The 26,610-nt window shown below is 44.0% G+C and overlaps 2 protein-coding genes across 6 annotated transcripts in view; one reads left to right on the top strand and one right to left on the bottom strand.

Moving 5' to 3' along the window:
* Nucleotides 1–25,342, top strand: part of wnt5b (wingless-type MMTV integration site family, member 5b) — a 35,428-nt gene extending 10,086 nt beyond the window's left edge. Inside the window, exons 2-8 of one of the 5 annotated variants that reach the window (XM_085902932.1) lie at nucleotides 7,452–9,878; nucleotides 17,420–17,553; nucleotides 18,004–18,091; nucleotides 18,179–18,338; nucleotides 20,673–20,965; nucleotides 23,893–24,051; nucleotides 24,126–25,342. In XM_085902932.1, the coding sequence (XP_085759058.1) occupies nucleotides 17,453–17,553; nucleotides 18,004–18,091; nucleotides 18,179–18,338; nucleotides 20,673–20,965; nucleotides 23,893–24,051; nucleotides 24,126–24,425 (1,101 nt within the window). In that variant the 5' untranslated portion in view covers nucleotides 7,452–9,878; nucleotides 17,420–17,452 and the 3' untranslated portion in view covers nucleotides 24,426–25,342. Of the gene's footprint in view, nucleotides 1–6,785; nucleotides 9,879–17,399; nucleotides 17,554–18,003; nucleotides 18,092–18,178; nucleotides 18,339–20,672; nucleotides 20,966–23,892; nucleotides 24,052–24,125 lie in introns of those variants that run through there. The other 4 variants (XM_085902933.1, XM_085902936.1, XM_085902931.1 and 1 more) reach the window with 4 other exon arrangements.
* fbxl14b (F-box and leucine-rich repeat protein 14b) lies at nucleotides 4,785–7,990 on the bottom strand. The gene has a single exon (XM_085902930.1). It carries the CDS (start codon nucleotides 7,268–7,270, stop codon nucleotides 6,068–6,070), a length of 1,203 nt encoding a protein of 400 aa, XP_085759056.1. The 5' UTR covers nucleotides 7,271–7,990; the 3' UTR covers nucleotides 4,785–6,067.
* Nucleotides 25,343–26,610: the final 1,268 nt, after the last annotated feature.

The following is a 26,610-nucleotide window of genomic DNA, read 5'->3' as shown; positions in this document are numbered from 1 at the left end:
AATGTGGAGGAGACGTACAACTAAAGTGCAGGCGTGGGGGGGAGAGAAATAGAAAGAAGGTGGGGGGGGACAGAAAGACGAGCTCAGCAAGAGAGGAGGAGGAGGAGGAGGGGGAGGAGGAAGGGGGGGGGGGGGTGATTTTGACAGCTCGCAGCCATGACAGCAGCAGAAGGTGGGCTGTGTGTGTGCGTGTCTACACTCACACAAAAGACCAAAGTTTCTCATGCCGAGGGGATTTTTAAACCTGAAAAAAAAAAAAGAAAATCAAAAGCATTTCTACCAGGAGTCTTCTGATCCCGCATTCCGATACAAAACAACATATAGCTCTCTATCTCATTATGAAAATATGATGTACCTAATGAAGTGGCTTCAGTGTGTGTGTGTGTGTGTGTGTGTGTGTGTGTGTGTGTGTGTGTGTGTGTGTGTGTGTGTGTGTGTGTGTGTGTGTGTGTGTGCGCGCATATGTTTGTGTTTGCGTTAACAATGTTCCCTCCCGTGCCCATAGCGTCAAAGCCCAGTCAAATCAAGTGAACTGTGCAGTGTGTGTGTGTGTGTGTGTGTGTGTTTGTACGTGTGTGTCGAGGCTTATGTGCCAAACCAGATCAATATGAGCTGATCAATAAGAGAAGACAGCTAGAAGGACCATAGGGACAACACACACATGCACACGCACACACCTCTTTGTATTCCAGCCTCACTCCAGCCTCTTCCCTCCACCTCCTATGTCTCTTTCATATCTCTTTCTTGCCAAACACGTTATTATTTCTTCACGTTTTCCCATTCGCCTCCCCAATTTCCAATTGTGTGATCAGTGAGTTTTTATCTTTAAAAAAGTGATTGAAAATACAAAAAGCACGTCGTTAGAGTTAATTGCAAAGCTGCGTTTCAAGTCGTGGTTTTTTTTGTTTTTTTTTTTGTTTTTTTGGTACAGTTACCGATCCGCAATGCTAAAGGCGCTCTTTGTTCATGCATGCAACACTTCCTGTCAAAATGTGCCACCAAAAAAAAAAAAAAAAAAAAAAAAAGGCCGTTTCTCTTTCAGCATGTCTCCCCTGCGTTCTGGGAAACAGTATGACACATTTTAAGCAGCAAAAAGCAGGAAAGTTTCTCTTTGTCAATGCGTGAATGACACGCCGGGGCCGCCACTCGACGACGAAAACATCACACCATAGCTTCACAGCTGACTGGAACGGCGGCGGGGTTTTTTTTTTTTTTTCCTCCACCCCCCCACAATCAAATATTCAGTAGCGAGGCCCGTTGTGTGATTGGAAAATGAAGGCCTTATAGTTTTAAAATGAAAGATTTATTCCGCCGCGCTCGTGTCCAATCCCGCCGAAGACGCCTTCGGCGTTCAAAGTAGAACGTTAGGCACGTCTAATGAGATCCAATACAAAAGAAGTACAAATATCATTATTTTTGTTAAACACTTGACTTGAAAACTTACAAAAATCCATTAGCTTCCTGCTAACATACAATGGAGAAAAGCATAGACAGGCTACAAAAAAAACTAGCATCAACATCACGCGTTCATTCCCATCCCCGGTTAAAGTCCATCTTTGACGACTATAGGCGTCAATGGCAATGAATGAGTTGAAACTACGTCATCTTATCGTTATTATACTGCCCTCCGGTGGCCAAGGCACACATATCAGAATCAGCTTAATAATGCCTATCGAATTATCATCATGCTTGTTATGGTATGAAAAGAATCAAACAAACCATCATGACTTGTGATTTAAAAAAAAAAAAGCTCGGTGTTCAATCATGCATACCGGATGATGTCACTTTAGAATCAGGATGATGTCATTGTTGCTTCTCTTCATCAATGTTTAATGCTTGAAATGGGAATAAAACAAATATACATTTTTTTAAACCTCCTTCATAGGTCTCTAGTGAAGAAATGCAGCTCATTACCTTGCTCAGGAATGTGCGGGAAAGGTGTGTGTGACTGTGTGTGTGTGTGTTGAAAATAATTAGCTGGTCTGCTGGGCAGCTTGCTACGTGAGAGAAGCAGCAGGATTTTTTTTTTTGCATAAAGTTTTAATATGAATGCGTGTGCTTTGCCAAACTTTACTGGATTCGAGGCGTATCTTGGAGCAGTTTTCTGCCCATGTGTGTGTGTGTGTGTGTGTGTCGTGGGCATGTGGTGTGTGTCAGTGGCCTTATGGTATTTTAACATGGCTAGTCGACTTCTAGCAGCTCACAGTCAAAATGACTCAGAGATTCCTCTTTCTCTCACTTCATCTCGCATGTTCCTCTTTCTTGCTCACCGCCCACTTAATATGCATAAAAATGGTTTCTTGTGGGAAAACCTACTCGGTTTGATTTCATGTGACCTTTGACACGAGCTTAAGCTTTACTTGAATAGAATGTCAGGAAAAAAAACAACAGTTTGTGAATTGTGATTTAATGCTGTCATTCAATTTATTGTGCTGCTCCTTCTGGTATGTTTGCTTTGGCCACCAGGAGGCAGTGTAATGAAATCATGCAGACACAAACAAAGAAGAATAGCAGTTCTACTAGTGAAAATAGAAAATAATAAAATATTACAATTTCAAAAAGAATACAATAAAATAAATAAAATAATCAAAAGAAATAAAACCAAAATAATAAATAAAATAATAAAATAAAATCAAAATATAACAAAATAAAGAAAGAAAAGAAAATGAATGATGTGAAATGTAGAAATCTCTCAACGCGCACTAGACAGTCCCCCTCTTTTGCACCCGCCACTATCCCGAGGGGGTGGAGGGGCAAAGGGGGGGGGGGGGGGACTTCAAAGCTCCTTCTACTGTACCCCGGCGACACCTCAGCACCAGGTGCCGGCTTGAAGGAGGAAGAGGGGTAGCAAAAAAGCAAAAGGACACAAAACAAAAGAATAAAAAAATGACCACAAAAAGAAAAGAGACTAAAAGTGGAGCAGGGAGAGAGAGCCACAGGCAGACAGAACACTGGAGCCACAAACAAGAGAATTTTGGGTGGGGGGAGGGGGGAGTGAAGGGTCAGTCGCATCAGGCTGCTAATGCCCCCCCCCCCCTCCACCCTCTTCTCCTCAAAGCTTTGTTATCAAGAGCGCCAATTCCCCCTTCGCTTTTTTTTAAATGGTGAACTGCTACTTTAATAACGAGCAATAAAAGTCCTCGCTTGCCTGACAGGAAGTTTTGCCGCAGCTAGCGACACGATTACACACGCGCTGCAAAGTTCAAACGGCACACTATGAACAAGTTTTTATTGGATGACTTTTGCTCGGCGACCTAAATGCAGAAAAACTCAAGCAGGCCCTTTTTGTCTAATTTGGGGTCTTTGCAATGAACCTCTTAGAAAATCCATCACTCATTCAGATATAAATAAATAGGGCACGCTGTGAGCGAGATGACGTTCCGTTAGCGTAAATCTCTTCTCCCGCGCGCTTTTGATCGCAACGGCAGCGGCACTTTTTTTTTTTCCGGAAACGACTGCAAACTGGGTGATAAAAGAAATAAATAGGAAATCATAAATTGGAGGTTATTTATGTGCTTGAAGGCCTCAAAGGCAGACTGTTAACATGGAGCGAGGTTGGATTTGACTCTTTTGCTGACTCGCTGTTTTTAGCAATTCAAATTAAATGCTCAATCGGATTTAGGTCAGATGATCGGTTTGCCTGTGGCATGATGGGCTGTATGTGTCTGGTTATTGTCCATTAGCACTGCGAAGCACCGGCCAATGAGTTCTCAAGATATTTTGTTGATATATATTGTTTCAGAAGTGCGTATGAAACTGTTAGCGTTCATACATTAGCTTATCTCCTCTTTTGCGGATAGCGTGACCTTTTAAAGTCTCGAAATTTGAAGCCAGCGCCCTCAGGTGGTTGGGGGGGGGGGGGGGGGTGTTATTAGTTTATCTTGCTACTGAAGCCAGAAGCGAGATGGATGGTTTAAAAAATCCCCAAATGATCACTTGTTTTCTTTAAATGGAGCAAAACAAAATGGAATTTTTGTATTTTTGATACTTAGTGGTCACATTATTAGGCACGGCTAATAACGCTCCATTTTGAGTGACGGTCATGATAAAAAGCATCTGGAGGCAAGTTATTACATTCCAGTTGATTTTTTTACAGCCATGCATATTAAAAGAAGTTATTTCCTCATTAAAATAGTGCAAAATGCTCACTTTATTTATGTGATTTATCGAGCCGGCGTAAGCGACGGGCGACCACCCGGCCGTCGCCGGTTTTATTTGCACTTGTAATCAAACATAATAGTTGACGAGGAGCCGTAAAAGGAGGCGGCGTTAAAGCTGTCATTGCCGTTATTAGCCCGTAGAGTTACACGTTCTGGCTTCCGGGATGTCACTGAAATCGATGGCTAAAATAACGGTATGGAAAATAAAGGCATGTGTTTTGTTTTTTGTGAGGGGGGGTGGACATTTTGTCCCTTTGGTCAAAATCCCCACGGACATGGCGTCAGAGGGACAGAAGGGAATGCCTAAATGCTTTGAATGATGGTGTGGAATGTTAAAAAGAAGTGTGTGGGGGGGGGGTAAAAGGCGAGTGGGGGGTCTCCTGGTTGGCCTAAGATCTGGTATGCGTGACTGAACAAGAGGAGAGAGGGAAAAATCCCCCCACCACCACCACCACCACTCAGCCCCGCCCCCCCCCCTTATTTTTGCCAAAACCTGCCTTTTTAATTTCAAAACACTCACATAATGGCGAGTGAACTCACACACTGTACACAGCTGTCACCCCGATAAATAATATGCTAATAGCGTTTCGTTTAAAAAAAAAAAAAAAAAAAAAAAAGGGGCATCCGATAATATATAACGGTGCGGCGCCTCGTGTTCATTAATTACAAAGGCAATGCGGCTAAATCAAGGCATCCATTTTGAGTGTGCTCATAAATAATAAAACAACACAACAGATTTTTCCTCTCCTCAGCTCTTCGGAATGAAAGGCAGGCATGATGATGATGACGAAGGTGGGGGGGGGGACGCCAGAATAAATATGCTAATCCTCACCAATGTGGAGTCACTAAAATCAACACAAAAGGCGCTTTTGATTCATTATATAAATATCTTTAATTGATTTTTTTTTTGCTTGTAAGAATATAAAACAATTTAAGTTTGGAATTCTGCGTGTTTCTTTTTTTTTTTATCTTTTGAACATTTTTACAAACATGATATACAGAAGAATTTTTTATTATTTTTAATCTTCAGCTGTTTCAGCAGGATGCACATCCGTATTTATCAAGCAGGTCGTTTGCGTTACATCAAAATAAACGCACGCACACGTTGCCAGTGCGTGTGTGGGGGAAATAAAAAAACAACAACAACAACAGAAAGAAAAATGTGGTCCGAGCTTGTAACCCGAGAAACTAAGAACGCAAGAAAAATAAATCGATTGCTTCTTATTCCAAGCATGACTCTGAATGGGCTCAGGGTATTTTTAACCGAGGGGAGGGATGGAGAGAGCGAGGAGAAAAGAAAAACGAGAGAAAAAAAACATTCTCCTTTAACAAAAAAAAAAAAAAAAATGGAACCCTGATTCGTGTCAATCGATAAAAGGGTAAAGAGATAATCTAAATCACTTCAATTTGAAGCAACATTTGTCCCCAGCAGCTTTAACCGCCCCCCCCCCCCCCCCCTCCCACCTTTCCACCCAACTACCTGAACTTCACGCGTGTCAACTTTTTTTGTTTGTGTATGAGCATGATCGAGACGCGCTTTTGATTCGAACGGAATAAAATCACATACGCGAAACGGGTTTGCATAACGGTCAGATGATTGCGAATTGTCTCTTGAAATAGTGAGGGAAGGAGGGAGGAAGGAAGGGGGGGGGGGGGAGACACAGACAGTCCCTCTAGGCACATTTTCTCCTATTTTCCGGTTTTCCTTCCTTCTTGTGGAAAAACATTACGAGGTAGCCGAATGTTTTTTTCTGTGGCGGGATCGCAAAATAAAAAAAAGTTGACGCCGTGCTCCAAATGGCTTTTTTTTTTTTTGAGGGGGGGTGGGGGGCAATGCATCATCATAATTGCATCAAACTCAATATGAGATTCGTTAAAACTTCCCGACCAGAGCGTGGTCCTGGCCATCACCTGACTTTCTCGCTTTCCGTCATCTGCCAGAGTCCCAAGTTGAGCACTTTAAGGCAGGGCAGCTGCGTGATCCGCTCCAGCCCCCTCTTGGTGATCTTGGTACATCCATACAGGTCGATGCCCGCCAGCTGGGTCAGATGATCGGCGATGAGCTCCAGCCCTTTGTCGGTGATGCGCACGCATTGGCCGATGTTGAGCGTCCGCAGTTCGTGCATCTGCCGCACCATGCGGTTGATGCCGTCGTCGGAGATGTGGCACGAGCACAGCGATAGCGACTTGAGCTGGTACAGCCCCTGGGCGATGTAGGCCAGCGTCTGGTCGCCGATCTTGTCGCAGAAGGAGACGTCCAAGCCCGAGAGGCGCAGCGTGCCCATGGCCAGGTGCATGGCGCCCGTGTCGCTGATGTTGTCGCATGAGCGCAGGTTGAGGCTCCACAGGGAGCTCATGTGCGAGAGGTGGATCATACCGGCGTCCGAGATGCCGCCGCAGAAGCTCAGGTTGAGCACCCGCAGCTTGGCCAGTCCCTTGGAGATGTGCTTGAGGGACAGGTCAGTCAGTTTCTGGCAGTCCTGCAGGGTCAGGTACTCCAGGCTCAGGCAGCCCTCGGCGGCGCTGCGGGTCATGCCGGCCAGGTGGCCGATGCCAACGTCCGAGACGTGGCGGCAGGACCTCAGGTTGAGGCTCTTGAGGTGCTTGAGGCCCCAAGCGATGAGCAGCAGCCCTGTGTTGGTGATGTTGCTGCAGCCGCCCAGCTCCAGAACCTCCAGGTTCTTCAGGAACTGGGCGATGCGACCCAAACTGGAGTCTGTGATTTGCTTGCAGAGGCTCAGGTTCAACACCCTCAGCGAAGGGATCTCCTGCACAAACGCGTGGCCCAGCCCGTTGTCCGTGAGGTTGTAGCAGCCCGAGAGGTTGAGCGACTCGATGTTGGGCATACCCTGGATCACGTAGCTCAGGCTGCGGCGCAGCGACAGGATCTGGACCCTCCGGATGCCCCTGGCCTGGAGGCTGGGGAACAGCGAGGGGTTGGCCCGCCGTAGGTGCAGCTTGGCCTCCACCCCCCGCCACACCGACTTGTGGTACGACGCGTCCCTCCAAGCCAGGCACACTTGGGCCACCCTGCCTTTGTCCCTCACGTCCAGATAGCTGAAAATCATGGCCAAAATTTCCGGGAAGAGGCACGAAATGTGCGTCTCCATTGTTTTTCAAAACCCAGGCATATAAGAATTAATACTCCACACCGCCACGGCTGAGAAAAGGAAAAAAAAAAAAACAACCTTCTTTCAGTTACAAAAAGTAGCAACAGTCCCCCCCCCTCTCTCCCCTCCTCCCTCCCTCCCTCTCAGAAAAACCTGACTTTTCTTTTCTGCTCTTCCAAAGTGTGCGCAATCGAGCCAACTCTTGAGCGCAACGTGAGCCGGTTGAGCTGGCGCAGTCACATTGAGAAGAAGCAAGGCAAAACAGTCCAAAAAGCGTATATTCCTGCCTCCGCCAAAAAAAGAGGAGAGGGGGCGAAAGGAAGGAGAAAGAGGCGGAGGAAAGGAGGAAACAGCGTCAAACCTTCCCCCTCCTCTCTCGCTCTCTCTCGCGCGCTCTCTCTCTCTCTCTCTCCCCTTCCCTCCCTCACACGAAGCTTCCTTCTTGGATTCTCGCCGCAAAAAGGCGTCCACTCTCAGCCCAGCGCGGATCCAGACGGTCGTGCATTTCAGAGGCGGGAAGTAAGAGCGACCCCAAAGACTCCGATGACTTGTTCCATGGCGGGCGGAGCGAGGAAGAAAGACTCCGGAGGATGATTGTGCGAGAGAGGCGAGGGGCGTCCTGCACTCTAAGCCTTTGTCTGCTCTTTTCAAACCGACTTGGCAGGGACCCCCGCACTCTACTCGTTCGAGAGGGGTGAATTTACATGACAGTATTAATCAAAAATGTTTAAAACTTCACTTTTCACAACTTGTAAAAACGTAATAAAATGCTTCCGCCATACTCATTGATAGTACATAGCGAATTGACGTGTTATAACCAAAAGAAAGCGTAATTACCAATATTGCAAGATTGTTTTCACCCCCTCCGTGTCAAGCAGTTGGTTCATCCCGCCTCAGCTGGAACGGTGCGAACAGTTTCCCTTGGAAACCAACTTCTTACAATTCAGTTCACTCTGGGCTTTAACCCTTTAAGCGGACCACACAGGAAACAGGAAAGTCAACTGGAGAAGTCTATTCACTTTTCTTACTTGGCTGACACCTTTTGTGTTTCGGTTTAAGTCTTTCTTTTTGCTGCAATGAGGGGAAATCCTCCTCCAAAACGAGAAGAGAATACAGCTAAGTCCTATGGGGGCATACAGTGAATAGCTGACAAAACCATCGCACTGCTGAAATAAACTGAAATAGCAAGAAATACGTTTCAGTCTTTCTTAACTGGCGGATTGTTTCAAGTTTATGGCCAATCCAATAAGTACTTTTTTTTTTTAGACAAATATTAACTGTCATCATGGGTGTTTCAGCACATTTCTCAAGCACCCTTAAATTGATTTTAAACAAGCAAGAATAGTGTATTGATAGTACTTTGTTGGAATTTGACATTTTAACAAATAAATTAACCCTCCCTGCCTCAAAATGGTTTGTTCCACCCACCTGGGCACCAGAGATACGTATAAAGACAGTGTAAATCAGCAATTGTCAATTGATGGTCCGCGGATCTCGAGTGGTCCCCATATCGGTATTGCAGTTGGTCCGCGAAATTGGAAATGGATAATAATAGTAACATTTTAAAAAATAAAATTTGATTTATTATTTAGATTAGATTTATTTTCCAACTAAATGTGTGAACAATCAACTGACTTTTTCTGTGTCATCCTGGACATGTTTTCACCAAGTGTCAATCTTGAAGGTGGTGCGTTCAACCCTAAAGTCAATTTAGATTACATTTATTTTCCAGTTAATTTTGTGAACCATCCAATTTATGTCAAATGTAGCTGAGATTCCCAAAGTAGACGTGCAAATGTAAATAACCTCCTTATGTGGAATATTTCTTACTTTAGCAACTTTCTATAATTGTCATTATTGCTGAATTTCATTGTAGCTCACTGTTTTTGTTGTTAGGTGGGAGTTTTGTAACTTTTTTTTTTTCAAAGTTTCAGTTATTAAGGGACAGCACCACTTTCCTCTGTTCGAATTGTAACGGGAAGAAACTTTGGTTCCTTTTCTGCACAAATGAAACCAAGCTTGCCTAAACTACATAGAAAAATCTAAGTTTGACTAAGAATTGCAGCGGTGTCCTTAAATGACTTACTGAGGCGATAAATTAACTCCCTTAGTGTTAAAAAAAAAAAAAAACTCATGTGTCTTTTATCAAGGCCCAATGTAATCACTTTGAAGCTGTTTGTCATTTCGCATCTGGCTTTGCTTAAATTATGACATTCATCATTAATTCAGTTTAAAAAAAAAAGTGTGTCTTGCTGGAGAGGTTTTTCGAGCTTGGGCGTCCAACTCTCTTCCCCTGCAATGGGCCTCTTTTTCCCACCAGTCTAACCTTGGACTCTGAGTGTGTGTTATCTCCACGCGTGTGCGTGTGCATAGCCTCTTCATTCAATGGAACATATGTCTGTGCCTATGCTTGCATCTGCCCGACCGTGTGTGTGTGTGTGTGTGTGTGTGTGTGTGTGTGTGTATGTGTGTGAGAGAGATAATATGACAGGGGAGCCGTTTGCTGAAGCCAGTGGAGTGTGGCCGAGTGCTTGAAGAGAGCAGGCGAGGGGGAGGAAGAGTTGATGGGGAAACGTAGAAGTAGAGTGAAATAGAGAACAGGGATCAGGTGAGGATTAAACCGGGTGAAACAAAATCAGCAATTTAGAAATGGTTTTTTTTTTGTTTTTTTTTGTTATAGCATTAAATTATATTTGTGGACGCAATAAGGTGCAATGTTTTGATTTTAAATGTATTGTATAATCCAAAGTATGAATCTAGTATGCTAATGTTGGTTTTAGCAACGCTGTTATGCTAGCAACCCTGGCTAATCGAATGAGTTTAAATGCAATTGTGTGTCTCTGAACATAATTATTCGTCAGTATAATCAAGCAAGTGTGACTAATATGAAGGTGCTTCAACCTTTTATCCGGCGTGCGTCATCAAGGGCGAAACAAAGCAGTCCCCGGCGGCGGCCGACTCCTACAGCACGTCCTTGCTACACCTGGACACGCCATCCGCCGTATGTGTCATGCATTTTCAAAGCCAACGGTCGTGATGTGAATACTAAGTGTAGTGGCCAGTACAAACACTTTTGATTGACAGGGTGCGTGCCACTAGGTTTAGCGTGCTAAGTTTTCAGAGTTTCCATGGCAGAGACCAAAACGGGTTTGCCGGCGTGGTCATAAACTATGATGGGATTAGCCTCACCCTCGGGGCTCGTCTCAATTAGAAGGCAAGACTGATCATTTCCTGTGCAGCCGCCGTGGACTCAAATGTGATATTTGTGAGGCTCAAAAGGGAATAGAAAAGCAGTCGCATGTGGGGTTGAGTGTGATTCAGTGGCAGGGAAAAGGTTTGTCTTCTGTAAATTACAAATATGAACATCTTTTTGCCATGTTTGATGTATAATCTGGATTTGATTCAGATTGAATTTGGTTTGGTATGACGGTGTTTCAGCAGAATCCTCAGGAAATTAATAAATCGGGCAATTTTTGTTTGCCGACGCTCTTCCCAAACTCTGAACGGAGTAGTTGAAAAAAAAAAAAAAAAAAGAATCATGCTAATGCACATTCATGGTTTAGCCAAACGAATGTAACTCTTTTAAATTTTAGGCGACATAAAGATGCACAGCTCACGCAAAGATACAGAAGTTTTTTTTCTTCAGCTCTTTTTAACATATTAAATTTTGGACCAATAGTATTGATTTGTAAAAAAATATATATATATACATACACATATATATATATATATGACAACGACCATATTTGGACTCATACATTTTCCTTGGTGGAGGTAAGGAGGAGAGAAGAGCGAAGAGGTGAAAACACAGAGGGAGGCGGGACAAAAAGCCACAGGCTCAGTGTTGAGCAGCAAGCGCTGAGCCTCTGCATGACCTGCTGCCTGCCTGCCCGTGTGTGTGTGTGTGTGTGTGTGTGTGTGTGTGTGTGTGTGTGTGTGTGTGTGTGCATATATGAGTGTGTTTCCTGCATGTGTGTGTGTGTTGCCTGCTGGGCCCATGCTCGCACTCACACTGTGCGAGAGAGAGCGGGGAAATAAGCAGTGATGGGAGGAAGAGGAGTATTTTTAGTGGGGATGAGGAGGGGGGGAAGTAGTCACATGATGTTTCTGGAGATGGTGTGTGTCTGTGTGTTTATGTGTATATATATATATGTGTGTGTGTGTGGCACCTCCCCAAAGTCTGACAAGTCGTGTCATGCGAGCGTGTAAAGTGCTGATGTATGCACGGCCCGCTACATGTGCGATCCGACGTGTTGATGAATCAGGGGGAGGGTCGTCAGCGGATAATTGTTGCCGGTTGCCAAGGCGACACAAGCGTGTGTCAACTTGATAACCCCCCCCCCCTTCTCTCCCCCCCCCCTCCGTCCTGAAAGCTGACACCTACCAGTGTGGCTTCTCCCATGTCGGAGCTACACACACTCGCACACACGTGCATGCACACAGCAGTGGGGTTGATATGAAAGTGAAAGCAGACAGTGACATTGATGCGGCGAAAGTTTGTGTTCGTGTGTGTGTGTCTATGTATATGTGTGTGTGTGTGTGTGATATAAATCTTTTATGTTGCTTTGAGGTGTTTCCTTGCTCCACCTGCACAGCGCTTGCACGTATGGAAAGTCAGCAGTATGGCTGCTTTCAAAGAGCCTCACTCTCATTATACTCACCTCCTGTTTTGGGCTGTTATTTTTCAACCCCCCCCCAGCCCCCACTCATGTCTGACGTCTTGTGGCGAAAACGAACTAAAGGTGTTTCAAGAGGCGCATGCAGCACCTGTGTCGAAGCCTCAAAGATAAAACGTGCTTTCTTCCTTTTCTGATCCTCCATGCCAGCAGGTGGCAGTAGTGTTAGCAATTAGCAATCTATCCTGTTATCCAATTACAATCCTGCGTCGTTATTTAAAATAGCAATACGTTTCGCTACATATGCGTTAATAATATAATTCGACAGATAGTTGAGAATTAAACACGTGCGTCATGATTTATTTGTGTGTTCGCCTTGGCCAACAGGGGGCGGTAAAATGCAAGCATATGTAATATTTAAAGAAGGGTTTGACATTTAAGTCACTAGTAAACAAAATTTGCTGTGCAATTCTCTTTTGTTGACGTTTAAACTTCGACTTTGATTCAAAATTTGTTACCGCTTGTGTCGCTGGCTGCCACAATTTAGCGCTCAACTTTTTGTCGACAAGTTCAATAAAAACACAAAAACCTCATCCAAGCGACAGCCCGATTCAACATACTGTCTTTAAATACCATTTATTTGGTTTCAATGATCAAAAAAAAAGGTGCTGCATTAAATCAACTATAACCTACAAAACCTTGTTTTCACACGAGATATCTCCTTTCAACCCATCACAACAAAGTCAAATTCACGCTTATGGCTCGCCTCCGCCGTGTTTTGATGCGATATTTCCCAGCAGTCTGCAGCACGGCATCAATAAGAGGCGAGATGAGACGCTGGCTGACACTTACTTAATCATAAAGTTCATTTGCTCTCAGTGCAGCACTCCCTCCTTCAAGTGCTTTTCCACTTCTTCACACCGTCTCCTCATACGCAACCTTTTTGTTTTTGACATGACTTAAGCATATTAACATATTTGGACTTCCCATGAACACCGGCGACCATCATGAGGTCGTTCCCCCAGTCTTTTTTTTGTCAGAATGCTTTTCTTCCTGTCTTTCTACGCGCTTCCACTTTCCTCGCCCGCCCTGACAGTTCGTCTCGCTACGTCGCTTCGCAGACTTTGTGTGTGTGTGTTTCTACACATGCCTTGACAACATGCAGGCCTCCTAGGTGTGTGTGTGTGTGTGTGTGTGTGCGTGTGTGTGTGCGTTTGTGTGTGTCCTCAACAATGCCTTTGGTTTCTGCCAGCTCTGCAGTCTGACATCGGAGATTTTTCAGCCGCACGCTCGCTCTCACCCTCGGTAGTCAGCATTTTGGCATTTTTTCAATGCACTCTGTCATCTGTTGGCATGAAAAGACTGCGTGTTGATGTGTGTAAGTGTGTGTGTGTGTGTGTGTGTGTGTGTGTGTGTGTGTGTGTGTGTGTGTGTGTACTGTGATGGTGAAAAAATATCTAGTTTCCACCTTTTACCATTTGGTGCAAAGTCGATTTTTTTTTTTTTTCTATCTCTCCCTGCAGATGTTCCTAATAAAGTGGCCGGCAAGTGTAAAATGGTCACATACAGTCGTTTTATATAATCACCTAAAAGTACAACATTTTAAAACAAATGTGACATTTTTGTAAATCATTTGGGGAATAATTCGACAGATTTGATCTGTTATAGACCTGGTGGGCTAAAATACGACTTATTCTCCATAGCCAACATGAGAATAATTGCTCTTTTAGGAAATACATGGCGTGCAACCCCAAAAAAAAACAACAACCAGTAAGCGGCGGGAGAAACAAAGAAAATGAGAACTCGCAACTTGGCAGGTTCTTCGTAGTATTTGTGTTATTGTCGCCATTTAGGGACAAATATCTGACTGAAGAACTTGCTAATTGAGAACGGCTTATTCAATTTGGGACCAAAAAAAAAAAAAAAAAAAGCAGCGTCAAAGCGGGCGTAAAAGCTCCAATTCAAGGCTAGCTAAGTTACGCTCCAATGTGGTTCAGAGGTAATCCCGCAGGAAATGAATGCAACTCAATATGATTCCCTGTGAAGTGATGGAAATGGTGTGTGTTCGTGTGTGTTATTAATTTCTCCGGGGAGGGGCTCACGAGGCCGGCTGTAGTTTGACCGCCGGAGCTCCAGGGCACCGGGGGGAAATCAGGCAATCTGGCCCAGCCTCGGTGGCCCTGCCGGGGCTTCCTGCTTGGGGGATTCGGCTTTTCCCGTGGCTCCTGTCAGGTGGCAAACGAGGCCTGGCGTAAAGCTAACGCCGCCGAGGTGCTAAAGTGGGCCGGCTTGATTGCGAACGGTTGGCAGGAATGATTTCAATTCTATTCATTGTTGTCTCCATCAAGCATTGGACAGTTCATTAGGTACACCATCTTGTACAGTCTTGCGATGACTGATGACAAGAAATGATTTGCGGTGGCTCCAACAGAGTGAGGGAAATTATAGCTCCACCTAGTGGGGTGTTTGTGAATTACAGTTACAGTCACCATTGAAATGAATGGAAATGCCATCAATCGGTTCGAGCCCCGCCAATGAAAATCATCAAAAATGTTTTGCTTTACATTATGTGTTAGCATTACGCTATATTCAATGCGCTTCGTTTTATATAATGGTCAAATTCTTAGGTGTAAATTTCTCCGATTTATTTTTTTTTTCTTTCTGATTCAGCTCCCGTGTTGGACAAGCGGGTGGTCTTGTTTTACATTTTCCCACAGTTAAGGCGAGGGAGGGGCAAACACGCAGTTTGCACATGTGGATCGTGCGAGAAGAGGTTGAGTGAAACGTCACTCTCACTTTCAGACCATGGCGGAGAGAGGTAAAAAAAGAAAAGGTGTGCGATGAATCGCTTTGTAGCGAGAGAAAAAGAAACAGATGGTGAGAGAGAGAGAGACGTGCCGATGAAGATGCTGAGGGAAGTGAAGAGAAAGATATATTTAGAGGGAGAGAGTTTGAGCCTCCGAGCGAGAAGCATGACTCATCCTCTGCCAGCTGACAGAAGGAAGGATGGATGAAGGAGAGGAGATGGATGGAGGGAAGAGGGTGCGTGATGAAGCAAAGGAATAACACACGCGCTAAAAAAAAACATACACACACAAAGCCCAAGGCCGTCTTTCTGTGTTAATAGCTGCCAAATACTAAAGCAGGAGCTTGAATTATCCATCCATCAGTTTTATAAAATGTGTCCTCACGAGGGAAAGATGGAGCCACCTGACTTTGGGCACCCTGGGGTGCACCTGAGACTGGTTTCCAACCAATCACAAGGGGACCAAAATCCAGAAAGGGGCAATACGCGTGGTAGCAGCTAGCTTTAGCGATGTTATGGTTAGCTATTCCACCAGTTTTGATGGTTGTGTTTTTTTTTTCCTAGTGGAGCCAAAGTAGTCACAAAAGGGGAAGCTAGAGCCAGCTGAGTTTGGTCGAAAGGCTGCTGGTACACCCTGAACTGGTTTCCAGCCAATCAAAGAGCACCAAAATCCACGCAGTGACATCACATGTAGCGGTAGCAGCTAGTTTTAGCTGAGCTATTCCAGATAGCCAAAGAAGTAACCATTCAATTACAGAGAGACACCAAGACAAAAAAATTCATATACTATACTGAAGACACTAATATTTTTTTTAATATATTTTTTTACCCTTTTTGCCCGACGTCATGGACCAAACAATTACACATTTCCATCTGCAGAATTAAACAGTTTCCGGAAAGCTCCCAAATCCACCAAAATCTCCAGGGTCACCGTTTTTACAACACTGCCTGACCTTTCACCTCCCAAAGCGGCTCAGAGGGAGGGGTCGCGGGTAGGGGGCTGGTTCCCAAGTCCAAGGAAGACATTGCCTGTAAAGAACAACATTTGCCTTTACAACCTAGTCTTCCTTCATTAGCCATTTTACAGCTTTTGCTTCTCGCAAGATGTTTACTAGGTGGGCAGATGGGTCGGGAAAGGTGAGACTGGACTCCAAAGCTGTGTTTCCAAGTGGAAATAAACATTGGAAGCATTTTGTAGGTCCTTGTCCTCATCGTCGGGTCATCAACGCAATGTGGACTGTGTTGCTGCTGTTGAATCCACAGATGAGCTGTTGGCCTTTTTTTTTTTTTTTTTTTCACGGCATTGCTCCCTGTTGCATGGCGATTGCTCATAACCTCTAGGGAGCGGCCCTTTCTCTCACTCTCATCTCTCATCCTCCCTCTTGTTTTCCCCCTCCTACTCTTACTGTTTTTATTTTTATTTTTTATTTATCTCACATGGCTGAAGTTGCTCCCTTGAGTCCTGAATCCCCCCCCCCCCCCTCTTCCTGCTGTAGTGGGATTAGGCTGTACGGCCTGAGTGCGCCCCCTTGTGTTTGCACTGGAGCACTACATTATAGCTAATGAAGAAATGTTTTGGGGATGTATGAATAAAAACTAAGTAAAAAATAACGAGTCGTAATTTTAACGACATTTTTTACAGCTGCTAATTACTATTTGAATCAAATGTCAAGATTTAAATATTTTATTCTTGCAAAAATATAACTTGCAGATACCAAAACAAAACTGGGCAATTTTTTTTTTTTTTTTTTAACAAAACGCTTAAGATTGTTGACGTGGTTGTTTTAGTATTGTGGAAGCGGCAACCAAAATATTAGCAACACCTCGTGTATTGGGTGTCAATAGATGTACCTAATGTTGTGACCTGCAGAGCCAAAGTTCTTATCGTGTTTCCCATGTTCCTCCAGGGGGTGGCGATGTTGTCATAGCAACACACACACACACATCCCCACTATTATGTGTGTGGTTTTATTTATTTATTGTATAGTGAAAGGCAACATCCCGTGACGCATGAAACGAAAATGGAGGAGGTGGACATACTTCATCAAATTTAACTTTTAAGGGCCTTTGTGTGTTGCTGTGTGGGCGTGGTTATAGGATGCATCACTTCTTTTTGCAAGCAAAGCAAAAGCATAGAATTATTCAAAAACATCATTCATCTCAGATGCAATTTGACGTACCCGAGCGATTTGTGACAAAGAGGGGAAGTTCTTGAAAGCTTGAAATCACTTAGGACAAGACACGAATTCCAAGCCCACAACAGCTTGGAATATTCAAACCTGCCTTCCACTTTGCATCCAATCTCGCGCAACGTCAGGTCGTAAAACTGGGAGGGGAGATGGGTGGGAATTGGATATGGTGGGAGGGGGGGGGGGGGGTAGTTCAGAGGTGAATAGGGGGTGAGGATTCAGGGGGAAGAGAGAGGGAGACCCTGAAGTGGCCGCGAAACGATAGGACGCGGAGAGATCTGTATTATTATTATTATTATTGTAAATGTTTTTTAATCAACAACATCGCACTTTCAACATTGTTGCTTTCGTTTTCTTTATGTTGATTGGATAACATTTTGGCGACTTTTCAATGCGTAAAACCAACGTGAGTTTACGCATATCTCGATTGGATGTACCGTTTCTTATCTTGCCCTTGACTTATCGAGATTTTTTTTTTTTTTCCTCCCTGGACTACTTTCAAACACGTCGAATCACAGCCGTGCACATTTCTCAACAGCGCAGCACTTTCCCCGGCACCGGGCGACGAATCATGGACTCCAAGGGTTTCGGGGTTCGGCACTTGTTCTTGCTGCTGGTCGCCCTCCTCACCGGAACCTCACAGTTGTTGCTGGTTGACGCCAACTCGTGGTGGTGAGTTACTCCTTGGTATGTTTCATTACGCGTTTACAGCTCCGATAAATCATTTTTGGGTGAAGGAAAACGGGCGTTACGCACGAGTTTTACGCACAGTTTTATTTTGTAGCTAAATGACAACATTTGATTCATAGGCGCCTGTTTGTGTGTGTTTTCAGAAGGGAGGTGGGGGTACTTTTTGTCAGAACAAATGTGAGGGCTCTGTCACAATATTTACCCTGGGGGAGCCCCAAATGGCCCTAAGTGTGTGTGTGTGTGTGTGTGTGGGGGGGGGGGGGGGGCGCTGAGCCCCCATTGGCCCTTCAATAGTCCACACTTGTTCTTGACTAACACAGCAAATGTGCAGGTTAGGTTCACCTGGCAAATATTAGCGTCTTCCACCGTGAAGCCAAGAGGAGGAAAAAAAAAGTTTAATATTTCAAGGTTCTAAGTACAAGCTCGTCTCAGGTCAATGGCGCTGACCCCCATCCAGAGGCCCGAGATGTACATCATCGGCGCTCAGCCGCTATGCAGTCAGCTGTCTGGCCTCTCCCAGGTAACTTTCTGTTTCTTTGTGTCACTCGTAATTCTGCTTCAAAAAGAGTTTAATTGATTTTTTTTTTTTTTGGTCTTGTCCACTCAGGGTCAGAGGAAGCTGTGCCAGCTCTACCAGGATCACATGATGTACATCGGAGACGGAGCCAAGACGGGCATCAAGGAGTGCCAGTATCAGTTTAGACAGAGGAGATGGAACTGCAGCACGGTGGACAATACGTCTGTCTTTGGGCGTGTCATGCAAATCGGTAAGGACCCTCCCCCTTTTTGTGAACAGCTTTTTGACTAGCAGTGTGCATTCAAGTATATGAAGTATTTTTATTCAGGTGGTCTAGTCTTCATCATGCATAATTTTGTCCAAATACTTGTTCAATGATGAATGACTTTGTGACACAGGAGAAAAAAACACACACAACACATTGAGTAATTTTTTTTAGGGGGGGGGGGCAATTTCCCCAACTTAAAAAAAAAATGCTGCATTAAAAAAGTCAAGACATTGACCCAAGTAGTGAGTGGGTCCAATTATGACCCAATTTTCTGTGTTTTGGACAAAACAAACAATTTGTTAATTTTTTTTTGGTGTCCATTGTTTGATCCAAATTTTGACCTTTTTTTTTGTGAGGGAGCAGTTTGAAGGGTGCATCATTAAAATTGTTTGACAGTTGGGTCCATTTTGGGTCGAAAATTGTCTTACTGAGTTTCAAAATCTACCTTTATCTGCAGCTTTATATAAAAAAGCAAGTTTTTACGTTGAAATGTTGCTATATAACAGCCAGTGACTGAAACAATCAGATTATATGATGACAAATTAATTTCTGGATTTTCCCAGCCAACAAAATTTCAGTAAATTTAATCAAATCAGCACTGTTTCATTATTCCTACTTTTTGGGGATAGTATTTTTTATGTAAAATTATGTCCAAAAACAATCTTTTACAGTGCTATTGTAAATCGAGCGAACAATGCAGTCGAGCACACAATCGAGTAGCTATCGCGCGTCACGTGTCCACTGTCATAAAAAGTTGCTGGACTTTTTGGAGCTGTCGGTCGGACGAGCGCGTCTTAATTCCCAGCGGGAATGTGGGAACGCTCTCATCAACAAGTACGTGTCAAATCCGCTCGGAGGCAAGCAGGCGAGGTGCAAGCTGGTCGCCGTCTCGGTTCTCTTCAGTCTCTATTGACAGTCCGTCTATGTCCACCTTTAAATGGAGGTGCTAGTCGCTCCATTGTCCCAGCCGACGCGCTTTTGAAATGCGCTGATGAGGCTGACACAGAGCCGGCAGATCCGGAGTTGGCCTATTTGAAGTCTGCAATAAAAAAAAAAAAAAAAAGCGATCTATATGTATGCGCGCGTGGTAATATGTGCGCCGCGCGTCTGCGACGAGTTTGCGTGTGGATTGCGCGCGTTGTATCGATACTGCGTGGTGTCATAAATTCCGCACAGCCTTCGGGTTTTTTTTTTTTTTTTCGTTAGTGTTTTTTCTTTTATCAAAGTTGGAGGACAATGCAGGGATTACATCTAATTATAGTCTAGGTAGCATTATCTCTGTTTAATAGGAACAGTCAGCAATTACGCAAGCATTACAATATAGAACGATGATGTAATCTTTAATGATTTAAAATAAAATTGAATTACAATGAATACTGCAATCTGCTAATATAAAAAAAACACCCCAAATGACCCCACATATGCAAACGTTACACTTGGTGCATATTTATACTGTGCATAGCAAACTGCTTAAATTGAGATAGATGTAAATAGTTAGCCAATAAAAAAGCACCACAGCAGTGTGAAGTTCAACAAGAAATAGCAGCAAGTCGTTTGCTCTTCTCATGTAAATTGCTGGGTTACGCTGTACTTAACCTCTTACTTTCCAGTCGTCATCTTTGTTCTACGCTGTGTGGATTAAAATACACACAACGGGACATGCGGGACTCATGTTGTGTATTCCAAAGTGAGGTCTGGGAATCTTTAATATGTTCTGCTTTACCTATGTCAAAGCAGGCTTGGGGGTTGGGTTGCTTTACTGTTACAGCCCTAACAAAGAAAGGGTCATAAAGTTTGCTGTGGAAGAACCGGAATCTTCTAACAGTTGTCGTGTCCTATTAATGCTAATTATTAGTCGTCTGTCTATTGTTTCACATTATGTTTGCATTAATCTTTGGTTTGGTTGAAAATTTTTGGCATTTGAATATGCAGTGGACGTCACATATTGGTAAAAAAAAATTAACTTCTGTTTTTTGCTAAAGAAAAAAAGCCCCTATTCGGTAACACAAATGGTGGCGCAATACATGTAGACCAATAATATAAAAACTAACATTACGACAGCTCACTGAGGAGTTGTGCCCTACTTATGTGTTGTCTATATGTATTATATTGTACTTCCCCTGGTGGCCAAGGTGTGAATAACAGAAGCGGCACCATGTCCATTGAATTGAAGTTAAAAACAGTTTCTTTACATTCTATTTGATTGTGTCATTACTGTATGTCTCAAATTTTTGATAGCTATTTGTCTCGAAAAAAATAAATAAAAAAAACATCTGCGTATCATAGGATTTGATGTTCTACCTCCTTCTCCTCCAGGCTCCAGGGAAACTGCATTCACCTACGCCATCAGCGCCGCCGGCGTGGTCAACGCCATCAGCCGGGCGTGCCGCGAGGGCGAGCTATCCACGTGCGGCTGCAGTCGAGCGGCGCGGCCCCGGGACCTGCCCCGCGACTGGCTGTGGGGCGGCTGCGGCGACAACGTCCACTACGGCTACCGCTTCGCCCGTGAGTTCGTGGACGCCCGCGAGCGCGAGAAGAACTTCCCCCGCGGCTCGACCGAGCACTCACGCACTCTGATGAACCTGCAGAATAACGAGGCGGGACGACAGGTATTTTTCCCGCCATTTGGTCACGCTTCAACATCTGGAGTGTCGTCTCCTTGTAGGTCAGGAATGCGTGGGCGCGTCAAGGTGGCCCCAGTCTGCCTGACCTGACGGTATTTCTGTGTGTGTGTGTGTGTGTGTGTGTCAAGGTTATTTATTGGGAGGGTCCAAATGGTAGAACTGCTAACGCCCTTGGAGTTTAGCTAGGTCACCCGGTCAATGCGCATTCCAACAGGGGGACACACATAAACATTTTGTTCACTTTTGTTAAGTCATTCATGAGAATATCGGACTCATTCGCCTCAACATTTCCAAGGGACAATGGGAATTGTTTGGGAAGCCCCCCCGACAAGAACGGCACTAAAAGCAACCTTTCACCTTTGATTAGGCTCCACATCCAGCGACGCGCCGCCTCGTAAAAGGTCCATTTGCTACTTGGCGCTGGATGGCGGATGAGGAGAATGTGTTTGTCTAAGCTGTTTATAAGACCGGATCCCCGAGCGTGTTTCACGTGCGCGGCCCCCTTTGCATTTGATTTGCGCGAGAGAACGGTGAGCCTGGTTTTGAGTGTAGGGCGGAGGTCAAAGGTCAGGGCCTGTTGAGCTTGTGTGCCATGGGGGTCCCTATGGGGCTATAAGGGAGTGGATGAGTGTTGTACACGTAGGGATGAATTAATTGGATTCAAATTGACATGGCAGGGTGGTTAAAGTTGGTTTTCAATTTGCAACGGCACAAAACAATTTGGTTAATTGGCTTTTTTTTTTTTTTTTTTTTTCAAAGTACCAGAATTGCCAATGCTGAAGCTAAATCTGGGGGGAACAAAAAACGCATGTGACCCCTTGGATTTTTTTTTTTTTGCTGTACTAGAATAAAGTGTAGTTTCACCTCCACTACAATAGATGGCAGTGGCGATCTCCTTGTCTGAAACTGCACATCCTCTGCAGAAGTTAGTTCTAGAAAAATTATACTATTTTATAATAAGGGCAGAGTGTGGGGGAGCAAATATTTTTTTCTTCCTTCTTGATGGTATTAAAAAAAAATTGAGAAATGATGTTTTAAAAAAAAAAAGTTTTATTTATTGTGATATAGAATAAAAAAAATCTGAAGTGAATTCATAAATCATCAAATATCATATCACAACCCTCGGAGACATGCGAACGTGCACATTTTCCTCCTGCATTGTTTCTTGTCCATCAGAATGGAAGAGAGATGAAACACAAGAAGGGAAAAAAAAAACTGAGGAAGACTCGTTTTTTTTTTTTTTTTTTTTCAACCCGACACGCTGGGTTGTGGATTCGTCCCGCTCGGTTGAACATGGCAAACCACGGCGCTTTTGTGTGGAGGTGACAGGGGCGTGCCGCGATATATATGTGTGTGTGTGTGTGTGTGTGTGTGTGTGTGTGTCTGTTAGCGTTTAGCTTCATTTGACTTGTGCACAAAAGCAGACAACGTGTGTGCGCATGGAGGTGTGTGTGTTACAAGCGTCTGCTGGGACGCGAGGCTTGAGCAATGGACCTCGGTCACACTCCCCCGACTCTCAAAGACTGGCGCGCACACACACCGGGGGCTCACTGTCTCCGTTTGACACAAATCAAATGAGGCGGCTCTTGTCTCTCACACACACACACACACACACACACACACACACACACTGAATGTACATTCTCAGTCGAACCTCCCCAGAGAACACATTTATCTTTCATCGGTATGATTTTTTTTTTTTGTAGCAAACTCCAACAATGTCGCTTCGGAAGAGAGAAATAGCGGTTCGAAAAAGTTTGATGCGTGCAACTTAATCAATTTTGCAAGCAGAGTGGATAAATCCTTGCCTTTGAAGCATGACAATGTAGAAATCCATAATGGATTTTAAGCTAGACTTGAGGGAAGGGGTGACCGGCGGGTCGATCAATTCCTCTGGTGGACAGGCGAGTGGATCTATATTTCTAAGAACCATGATGTAGTAGCAGGTATTTGATTGACAGTTGAAGTGGGCGTGGCTTCAGCAGACACGCCCTCCACAATTTGAAACAACAGCCTAATTTTGAAGCGTTATTTCATGTTTTTGGCCGTTTTTTTTTTCACTATTTGCACACACACACACACACACACACACACACACACACACACACACACACACACACACACACGGCTCCCAACCTATTGTTCCTGACAAGACCGTGTCTCCATCATGGATGACTGACCGTGTCACTGAGCCCAGCAGGCATGTCCCACCAAAGAGCACAGTGTGATACTTATAACACACACACACGGGCACACATACACACACGCACTCACACAGCATGACTTCATATGTAAGTCTACCTGACATGTTTTGGCAATGTACTATGTAATAAAATGTCAAAAAACTGACTATTTATTTATATGGGAAGATTAAAAAACACGTTGTTTAACTCAGTGAAGTATGATTGCAAAAAATGTCATTGTAAGGTTGGATGGCACAATTGCAGGGTGGCAACTGAAGCAGGATTGGGAAACTGGGTGGGGGGGGGGTGTCCGAGGTTAACAGAGGTCAAAAGGTAATTGGGATCAGGCAACCTGAGGAGAGGTTCAGCCAGTGATGCGAGTCTCATAGAAAGAACACTGAAGAGTTTTATGTGTGCGTGATGAGTGATGTCAATTGAAAATTTGAAATTGTCAAAAGGTAAAATAACTAAAAATCTAACTATCTATGTATAACATTGACTTTAAAGTTTTTTTTTTTTTTAATTCAATGGTGTGAGTGGGGCCCCAAGTCATACTGAGGGCCTCATTGGTATTTCCACTGTAGTTCCACACAGGCTCCACAAGAGAGCAGCATTGCCACCCTCTCTAAGCCACATTCAAGTTTCAAAACTTTCCTTCTTCGTATTCAAACCTCTGACACAGTTGAGATAAAGATGACCACATGTTTTTTATTTCTATGAATCTCCCAGGCGGTGTACAACCTCGCCAACGTGGCCTGCAAGTGTCACGGCGTGTCGGGTTCCTGCAGTCTGAAGACATGTTGGCTCCAACTGGCCGACTTCCGGCGCGTAGGCGAGTTCCTCAAGGAGAAATACGACAGCGCCGCTGCCATGCGCATCGGACGGAGGGTAACCAGACCAGTACATCTGTTTCAAAAAAAAAAAAAAAAACTGTCCACCAAGCATGTTTTCATCCAATTCAGGGCAAACTAGAGCAAGTGGACAAGCGCTTCAACCCGCCCACCCCCGAAGACCTGGTCTACATCGACCCCAGCCCGGACTACTGCCTCCACAACGAAACCACGGGCTCGCTGGGTACCCGTGGCCGCCTGTGCAATAAAACGTCGGAGGGCATGGACGGCTGCGAGCTGATGTGTTGCGGCCGCGGCTACGACCAATTCAAGACGTACAAGCACGAGCGCTGCCATTGCAAGTTCCACTGGTGCTGCTACGTCAAGTGCAAGCGCTGCACCTCATTGGTCGACCAGTTCGTCTGTAAATAACCTTCGGGGGAGTGGGGAGGCGAGGCCCGAGCGGCTTCGGGTTCGGTTCAGGCCTACTTTCCTGCTTTTCTGACCCAAACCGAAAAAAAAAGAAGGCTCACGCGTGACTCCGATGAATAAAATATATAACTAAATAATAAATAGACTATTTAAAAAGAGACGCTTTGGATCATCATCCCCTTTGATTCTGGCCTGCGGGATATTACGAGACGAAGGAAAGGGCTTGTGGAAGACTGGAAAAGGGAATCATTCTTCAAGGCACACTTAGCGTTGAAATACTCGCAACGAAAAAGGGGACACTCCATTAAACAGTCCATTTGTCTGCGCGTTAACCGGCGGAATTCTCCGGCGCGCTCGCAGCTCCCGCGACCCGACAAGCGACAGCGGTTAACGAGGCTTCGCCCGGTCGCCGCCATCTTGCCTCAACCGGGCGTGACCTTCATTGGCGGGGAAAAGGCACCAGGGCTTAAAAGCTCCATTAGGGAGATTGATGACGCCACGGCGAGAAGACGCTCCAACTCGAATGCTAATGAACAGTCAAGCCAGCTTAACCGAGACGTCTTCTTTTTGGGGGGCCTTCGCCATCTTGCTTCCAAAATTAATGCATGTGGAAAAAGAATTGGTAGATAATCATAATTCAATCCAGCGGCTGGAAAAATGAACGTCTGTGTGTATGGCCAAAAAAAATAAAATAAATAACAGAAGGGACTGCAATTTATTATGTGCTACTTAAAATTAGATCATAAGAGAAAGTATATATTTTATTACTGTTTTTTTCCTGTTTTGTATGTTTTATACTTATTCTTTTGATAAACTAGTCTTTGGAAAATGACTCCTTGTTTCTTGTTCTGCTTTTTGGAAGCTTTGTTGCTTTGTTTCTCAAATGTAAACACCGCCATTTTGAATTCTCCCCAATAAATAAATAAATAGGGCCAACAAGCTACTTTGGTCAATTTGACCCAGTTTTTGGGTACAACTCAGAAAGTATCGATGACCTCAGTGATCTTGCCATTAACTGGATTTTTTTTTCGGTTTTCTGTGTTCAATTATCTGGTTCTGTGACGCAGAAAATTCGATTTAAATCTTCAATGATTGTTTGGGTTAAAAACAAGAAAGAAATCATGGAAGCGATGCAAATTTTACATTTCCAGTGTGATCCCTCATTTCAGATTCCCGTATAGTAATTACTTTCGACGAATACATAATCGCTCATATGTTAAGTGTGTTCATTTGCATGTTTTTTTTTTATAAGGACTACTTTTCATTTGACACTTTCAGTCTTGCACAAGATGTGCAAGATGAACTTTAAATTGAAAGGTTAATGCCCACGTCTGCATCACTTCTTATCCTAATTGGGTCTGTTAAAGCTGCCATGTTTTTTGCTCACACGCTAATCATTCGGATACACCAAGCAGCTCAACATACGTGTTGTATTGAAGTCCACATATTTAGGATAAAGATATATATTCCTTCTGACCTTTTTGAGCATAGCCTATTAGCATGTTTAGGTACTGTTCAAGGTTGAGCTCACTGAAGCTGCTAAATGAATGTTAAGCGCCATCACTCGCAATCACGTCTAATGATGAAGCTGTCATGGGGGCAACCGCCATGAAAAGCGAATTAAAAGTGAACACAGGCCACATTTTATAAGCAGCGGGAGGTCGAAGATGGTGCCAAGTACTTGCTAGCATGTAAAGCGAATAGATACGCTGCAAAAAATATATGTCTATATTTTGAGGCTAAAACATTCATTTAATTTGGAAAAAAGTACAAATATAAATGTTTGATATTTATGGCAAAAATAGTATCACGTTGAAGGATACATGATACAATCAAACTCTTTAATTGTGAAATGCTGGTAGGCCAATTATTCACAATAAATTTTGTATTGCCCAACTCAAAATTTCATCTAAATTAGCTGCCTTGGATTTTTGAGTTCACCCATTTTTTTTCCCCCAATAGTGTTTTGCCAAGAATTTTGGGACCATTGTTAATTATTTACTCAATCTCCACAGCAACTACCAGCCAAGTCCAGCTTCATTTATTTATTATCCAGTTGGTACGATATGATCAAAATGGTCACATTCCCCAAACTCATCTGCATACAAAGTAATATTTTAGTGTCATTTTAGATGTGATGCAATCACAAAATATTGTTACACAAAGTGAAGTTCAAGATATTTAT

The sequence above is a fragment of the Syngnathus leptorhynchus genome, chromosome 21 (assembly GCF_054491065.1).
Source record: "Syngnathus leptorhynchus isolate UIUO chromosome 21, UIUO_Slep, whole genome shotgun sequence".
Classification (NCBI taxonomy): Eukaryota; Metazoa; Chordata; class Actinopteri; order Syngnathiformes; family Syngnathidae; genus Syngnathus; species Syngnathus leptorhynchus.
The sequence above is the reverse complement of the archived record's forward strand: the minus strand, read 5'-3'. Positions and strand labels throughout refer to the sequence as shown.

Coding starts and splice junctions, on each gene's coding strand:
- fbxl14b (XM_085902930.1), bottom strand. CDS start 7,270: ATGGAGACGCACATTTCGTGCCTCTTCCCGGAAATTTTGGCCATGATT.